Here is a 7,530-nt window from a genome sequence, read left to right on the forward strand (position 1 = left end):
AGAAAAGAGTGGGATTTTAAAAAAGTTCTGGATTTAAAACTTGTCACGAATTTTAATAAACTTCCAAATTTTTGAAAATGTTCTAAAGTTCAAATAAGGTCAATAACTTAAAAAATGTTTTGAATTTTAAAAAATGTTCGTAGGTTTGAAAGTTGTTCACGATTACAATTTTTTTTCTTAACTTTAAACAATGTTCTATGATTATAAAAATATTCATGAATTATACTTTAATGAATTTCAAAAAATGTTTTCCAAATAATAAAATGTATAGAAATTTCAGGAAATGTTCATCGATTCAAACTTTGTTAAAGGATTTCAAAAAATATCATGTTCTGGATTTAAAACTTGTCACGAACTTTAAAAAACTTCCAAATTTTTGAAAATGTTCTAAAGTTCAAACAAGGTCAATAACTTAAAAATAGGGGACATTTTTATGGTACAGATAAGGCGTGTCGTGGACCGGCCCAGCAGGCGCTACTGTGAGCGCCAGCTTCCTGAACCGGCGCTTAAGGCGCCGGTTAGGAGCTCCCCCTACCCACGCGGTGAAAAGCAAGGTAACTGCACATCCCTCGCTCCTCCCACGCACGACTATGGGCCAGCCCATTTGCGGGGTGGGTTTGCCCTACTTTGTCTCTTTTAAAGAAAAGAGTGGGATTTCAAAAAAGTTCTGGATTTAAAACTTGTCATGAATTTTAAAAAACTTCTAAATTTTTGAAAATGTTCTAAAGTTCAAATAAGGTCAATAACATAAAAATAGAGGACATTTTTGTGGTACAGATAAGGCATGTCATGGGCCGGCCCAGCAGGCGCTGCTGTGAGCGCCAGCTTCCTGAACCGGCGCTTAAGGCGCCGGTTAGGAGCTCCCCCTACCCACGCGGTGAAAAGCAAGGTAACTGCACATCCCTCGCTCCTCCCACGCACGACTATGGGCCAGCCCATTTGCGGGGTGGGTTTGCCCTACTTTGTCTCTTTTAAAGAAAAGAGTGGGATTTTAAAAAAGTTCTGGATTTAAAACTTGTCACGAATTTTAATAAACTTCCAAATTTTTGAAAATGTTCTAAAGTTCAAATAAGGTCAATAACTTAAAAAATGTTTTGAATTTTAAAAAATGTTCGTAGGTTTGAAAGTTGTTCACGATTACAATTTTTTTCTTAACTTTAAACAATGTTCTATGATTATAAAAATATTCATGAATTATACTTTAATGAATTTCAAAAAATGTTTTCCAAATAATAAAATGTATAGAAATTTCAGGAAATGTTCATCGATTCAAACTTTGTTAAAGGATTTCAAAAAATATCATGTTCCCAAATTTCAGAAAATGTTCAGGAGTTTCAAAAAATATCCACCCATTCAAAAAAATGGTTTCTGATTTTGATTTTTTTCATGGAATTCCAAAAATGGCCTGGAATAAATGTTAGTGGATTCAGATATGTTTGCGATATAAAAAATTGTTCTCAAATTCAAAAATGTTCGTGAATTCATAATATGTTGGCACTTTCAAAAATGTTTGGGAATTGAAAAATGTTTCATTAATTCAAAATTGTTCATGAATTTGGAAAATATGTGTTGCGTTGAAAAAGGAAAAAGAAAATTTTTAAAATACAAAGGAAAAATTAACAAACAAGAGAAAACCAGTAAAAGAACAATGGAGGAAGAAACATAGAAATAATACAAAACCGGTTGTTGAGAAAAAAAGACATAATCTGACACGCGGGCCGGCCCAGTTCCGCGCTTAACAGCATGTTTGGTTTGGTGGCATTGGAGAGAGGGAATGGGAGTTTGAGGCATACAAAGTTTTATTCCTTGGTTTGTTTAGGTGGAGTGTGAATTCAACACGGAAGTGGAAGGAGAATTCACGTCTAGAAATTCCACATATCTATAACCTGGGGGAGTGTTGTAATTGAGATGGGAAAAAGGAATTAGAGTTAAACTCCCGTTCCCCTTCTCTTAGTTTGCCAAACAGGCTGAGTGGGCACATGTGCGTGCGTGGACATCCTAATTTGAGGTACGCTGTCCCCATTCTCCAATTTCTTATTGGTTCATTACGAATTACGAATTTAGGGGTTGATAGTGCTACTTGGCACGTACATGAACAGACACACACAATTTGATGTGTCCAGTTATATAATTATGATTGATATAAAATGTAAATTCTTACTGTAGAAAACATAATTTGATGTGCATTTGTGCTATTGGTAAATTAATTACTCCTAAGTTAGCATGTCATATGTTGTTAGCATATTCACGTCGACAAAGGACTCGATGGCCATTGCCACCGGACTGTACTTGCGCGGCACGGCACGCAGAAACTTGAGCACCACATTGTGCTCGGTAATAGAATCATTTAGTAGTGTCGGGTACTCGACGATGGTGGTCAAGTGTGGCACAAAGTCCTCGATGGACGCTCCATCTCGGAACGGATGCTCCTTGAACTCGCGGTGGTGCCTCCATTGCCCTGCCCAAGATTTCGCACCTCTTTCACAATGTCCCACGCTGCCTTGGCGGTGTACTTCCCCACGAGTGTTCGCACCATCTTCGATGACACGGCCCGCAGCAGTGCATACTGATTGTCGTGATCATTAGCATCTCGATGGTGTACCAAAGACATTGTGCCTGCAGCTGCACCCACACATCACCATCGCCCAGTCTGTAGCTGGTGCGCGTGAGCGTTGGGTATTGAGCAGCCCTGCTGCTTTCCCTCACTACTCCCTTTGCACACCACCAGTTCATGCCTGCCACAGCACGTCGGCAGTTGTGATGTGCAACGGGAGATGGCGATGATCTGCATCGGCCTGTAACCGGCGCCAGGCTGCGTGACCCGCCAGCTCGAGAGCGAGTTTGTGGGCTGGAGTGTGTGAAACTGTGAACCACCAGAGCCCGCCATGGACCAAACTGGTGTTTTGATACCACTTGTAGTTGTAGCTGCACTCGTGCTTGATGAAGACAACACGGACACGAGTGGTTTTGCGTAGCATACTGAATTAATACTTTTCTATTTTCTTCTCCTTTTATTCAGTGCAAGAACTACAAATACCGCTTTAGAGTCGAGAATGACGACTTATATTGTACCAATACCGCTCCAGTTTAAATTGTCTCACATATTACATATTTGTACATATCCAAGAAATACAATAACCCTTAATCCTGGAAAATTATGTAGACCTAATTATGAGTTTATGAATCGTACCTAGAGGAGAAGCTTATTTACTGGACGAAGTTGACATAAACAGATACCCAACTAGGAGTAGTACTAGCCAATATACCTCGACAGGACTATCTGATCATACAACACCCCTACACCAAAGAACGCACTGAAGGCAATCACAAATGCTACCTTGTAATCAGTTTGTTTTGTTGATATAACAGTGGCTGGAGGTGCTTCTTCTGAACCGCATTCGTGAATGAGCATAGACCCGCAGAGTTTTGCATTCCCATCAAAGCTTGAAGACCCAAATGTGTTAAACTGTCCTCCAAATGGAATAGGACCTTCTAGATCATTGTTAGAAACATTAAACACTGCAAGGAAGTGCAGGCTGTTCAATGTAGCTGGGATTGCACCCGTGAGATTGTTGTTCGACAAGTCTAGAACCTGCAGGTCTGTGAGATTGAATATTGGTCCCGGAATCTGTCCTGTTAAGTCATTGAAGCTCAAATTAAGTGAATGGAGGGATTTTAACTGACCAATCTCCAAGGGAATCTCACCAGTGAACTTATTGTTGCTTAGATCCAACAATATTGGGAAAGCGAAGGCTTGGCGATATTGGTGTGTTTGAGCTGGATAAACAGGCAGTATGAATACCCTTGAGTTTACTGACTTTAGCATTGGCATATCCATCAATGCTGTTGGAATTTCCCCTATGAGGCTGTTGTTTGATATGTCAAGATAGAAAACATGGCTTAGAGTTTTTATCCAGGCTGGTATTGTTCCGGTGAGTTGATTGTTAGACAATATTAGTATCTCTAAATTTGCTAGCTTTGATATCCAGAAAGGTATTTTTCCAGATAATGGGCAATTACCTATAGCAAGAAACCTAAGATTTTCAAAACTGCCAATGATGTCATCGACTGGCATGGTCTCATGTTGGAAGTTGCGCCCAATAAGAAGGGTGGTGAGGTTTTTGGAGCTCCCAAGAATCTGAAGTGCATGTGTTCTGTTTGTAAGATTGTTATAGTAAAGTGATAGGAACGACAGGGACTTCAGATTGCCGAGCCCTTTGGCTAGCTGGCCGTGGAAATTATTGTAAGCTAGTCGCAGTGCAACTAGATTTATGCAAGTGTAGATACTTTCTGGAATTGTGCCATTGAAGTTGTTCTGTATAAGATCTAAAGACATGAGATTGCGTAGGTTGGAAAAATTGACCTTGGTGAGTTGCCCGTTGAAATTGTTGTAGCTGAGGTCGATGATTATGAGATTTGTGCAGTTGGCCAAAGCTGATGGCAGCTGCCCATACATGTTATTATTGTTCAAATGGAGCCCCTCCAATCTCTTGAGATGACCTATAGACTCCGGAATCTTGCCATTGAAGTTGTTCTCTCCTAGATCAAGGGTAGCCAAATTGGTGAGTTTGGCAATATTCATGTCTTCAAGTGTTCCTTGTAAACCACTCCTGGGGAAAGAGAGGAACTCTAACGAGGTAGCATCGAAGAGTTCATCTGGGAGAGTCCCGATGAGGTTGTTGTGGCCAACCTTGAGCATTCTGAGCATGGTGCAGCTACCTAGTTCAGGTGGAGAGCTCAAGCACAGCCAAGGATGGAAAGCTGGTGCAAAAATGAGTTGGCAGTTGCCCAGTAAAGCTGTTGTTGCTGGCGTTGAGTGTGACCAGGTCTGTCATGGCCTCCCATGTGGAGGGTGGAAATTGTCCTGTAAACAAATTGCTCGAGATGTTCAGCACCTTCAGTGGTCGGGCAGGCATAGATGACAGCTCGTGCAGGTCTCCTTCGAGGCGGTTAAAGCTGATGTCAAGGTTGAGGATGCTGCTGGAGGATACCAGTTCTTGCGGTAGACCACCAGATAGCAGGTTGTTTGACAGGTTGAGGCGTAGCAATCCAGGGAGGTTCCCAAGGGAAGAAGTGATGTGCCCCTGAAGACCCCTAGAAGCCAGCAAGACATCCGTAACAATCTCATCCGTACTGCAGGTGATCCCTTCCCACTGGCAGCAATCCGTGCCATGCTGCCAGGACGCAGCGAGGTCACCGTGCTGTGAGAGCCCGGCGAGGAACTGGAGAAGGGAGCCCTTCTCCTGCTCCGTGCAGGAACTGGCAGGAGAGGCCAAGCAGATCAACAGCACAAGAGCAAACCCATGGTGCAATATCTTGCTGTATGTCTTGATGGAAAAATGGAGTGTCTGCATGGTGTTTTGGCGAGACTAGCACGGGAACCGGACCTTATGTCGTTCCTTGACTAGGTAAAGCATCAACGGTGGTTTAATCATGGAAGAAAGAAGCAGATCTTGCTCCCCTTTGTTCTGTCCCTTGGTAGTCCTTGTCACTACAAAGAATTTTTGGTCAAGAAAATTGGATTTTTCCCAACTGCCCACCAGCCCAACGGGCAGCTTCCAAGTAGTTCACGCTGATGTTTCTGTGTTTTACTATTGGTTCCTTTCTGCAATAAGTCAATTGCGCAATCTTTCTGAAATGCATTGTGGATTTTCTAGTCATCCTTGACTCAATCCTTTGTGACTTTCTACAACATGCCTTGGTTTACTTGCCCTGACATTTTGAAACATAGACGCTAGGAACGTCCGGCTTTAAATTAATAAAGCCACCAGGCGGGATCCACACAAATTAAGTCTTACAAACCGAATAAAACAGTCATCGAGCCCACGGCTCAGGATAAAGCTAAGAAGGTCACAGCCATAAGTTCAATAGCGCAAAAGCGGAGCATCAAGACAAAAGCTAGCTAAAAGTAGAGGTCTCATGATCAAGCCGTCATCCCTTGTCGTGGCTTCACCATGGTCGTCTTGATCAACTCCATAGTCTCGTTCATGCGTTCGACGTCACGCTTCTTCCCCAGCGGTGCCCATACCTGAAGGAAAATATGACATTTGAAGATGATATCAGCGGGGTGGACCGGAAACTTGTGTTCTATCGTAATTTTGTTCCGAACCGTCCAAAGGGACCAAAGTAGCGCCCCAACGCATCTCCAAACAATCCTAGCATTGGCCCCTCTTTGCGACGTTAAGACAGAAAGCACATCGTGACTAGACTGTGGATTCCAATTTTGGTCCTTATGTCGAACGCATGAACCGGACCTTATGTCGTTCCTTGACTAGGTAAAGCATCAACGGAGGTTTAATCATGGAAGAAAGAAGCAGATCTTGCTCCCCTTTGTTCTGTCCCTTTGTAGTCCTTGTCACTACAAAGAATTTTTGGTCAAGAAAATTGGATTTTTCCCAACTGCCCACCAGCCCAACGGGCAGCTTCCAAGTAGTTCACGCTGATGTTTCAGTGTTTCACTATTGGTTCCTTTCTGCAATAAGTCAATTGCGCAATCTTTCTGAAATGCATTGTGGATTTTCTAGTCATCCTTGACTCAATCCTTTGTGACTTTCTACAACATGCCTTGGTTTACTTGCCCTGACATCACTTTCTTACCGGCCTCACTAAACAAATCTCACCTGCTCCCACTACCACTGACCTAAATTATTACTTCTTGATACATCATTTACCTTTTTGGAACAGAAAAAGGCACTTTTTTTTTTTTGCAAAACCAGTTGCTGAAAGTTCTGCCGAAATTCAGCCGACGAGATTGTTTCAATCGAGAGCAATCATAAGCTTCACAATCATGGTGTGGACAAGACCAAGTGGAGGGCATGAAGAAGTGAAATTTTGTTGCTTAATGTACTGGGTGGATGATTGACCTGCTGAGTGGTCTGTTCTCTATTCCAGCCTCCTCTTATTTTTGTGCGTAAACTGTGTGCTCTGTAGTAGGTGTAGTCGTGTAGCTGCACTGTGTCATTATTATTTTGATGCCCTACTCTGTAATTGATCCTTATACATGTGGTTAATGATATCCCTCTTCTGACCAAGAAACAAATAGCAAGTGGCTGGCACTCTACATAATTTAGGCATTCAGAGACTGAGAGTTAGCATTCACCATTTCTACTGGTCTTTTTAGAAGCAATTTTGTGAACCTAGCTAGGGACATCTGAACCCTATAGCATTATATGGGTGAAAATATGCTTTTACAATAATAAGAAATAAAAAAGAAACATGCTCATAGAATCAAGTTTATGCATCTGGACCCCATATGCATTATATGGGTGAACCAAGTTTATGTGTATAGAATTTGAATCTTAAATGTGATCATATGCGACTTGTACATAAATGACAAATGAATGCAGTAGTATATATTTGAGTGCAACGCGCTGAATTCACTCCAGCAGGGTAGTTTTTCTTTTTAGAAAAGGAGGATGATCCCCGGCCTTTGCATCTGGGCGATGTATGCTGCCACTTTATTAATTATTTACACAAGATCTTACAAAGTCATATAACAGTAAGGCTAAAGCCATCATCTAGGCAACATCT

General features: G+C 41.9%; 1 protein-coding gene across 1 annotated transcript; it reads right to left on the reverse strand.

Moving 5' to 3' along the window:
- Positions 1-2,377: 2,377 nt before the first annotated feature.
- Positions 2,378-5,354, reverse strand: LOC123142867 (receptor-like protein 2). Its single transcript, XM_044561582.1, has 4 exons — positions 4,824-5,354; positions 3,268-4,690; positions 2,707-2,754; positions 2,378-2,622 (listed from the first exon to the last, which is right to left on the reverse strand). The coding sequence occupies exons 1-4, from the start codon at positions 5,352-5,354 to the stop codon at positions 2,378-2,380; spliced, it is 2,247 nt and encodes a 748-aa protein (XP_044417517.1).
- Positions 5,355-7,530: the final 2,176 nt, after the last annotated feature.

The sequence above is a fragment of the Triticum aestivum genome, chromosome 6D, assembly GCF_018294505.1.
Source record: "Triticum aestivum cultivar Chinese Spring chromosome 6D, IWGSC CS RefSeq v2.1, whole genome shotgun sequence".
NCBI classification, from domain to species: domain Eukaryota; kingdom Viridiplantae; phylum Streptophyta; class Magnoliopsida; order Poales; family Poaceae; genus Triticum; species Triticum aestivum.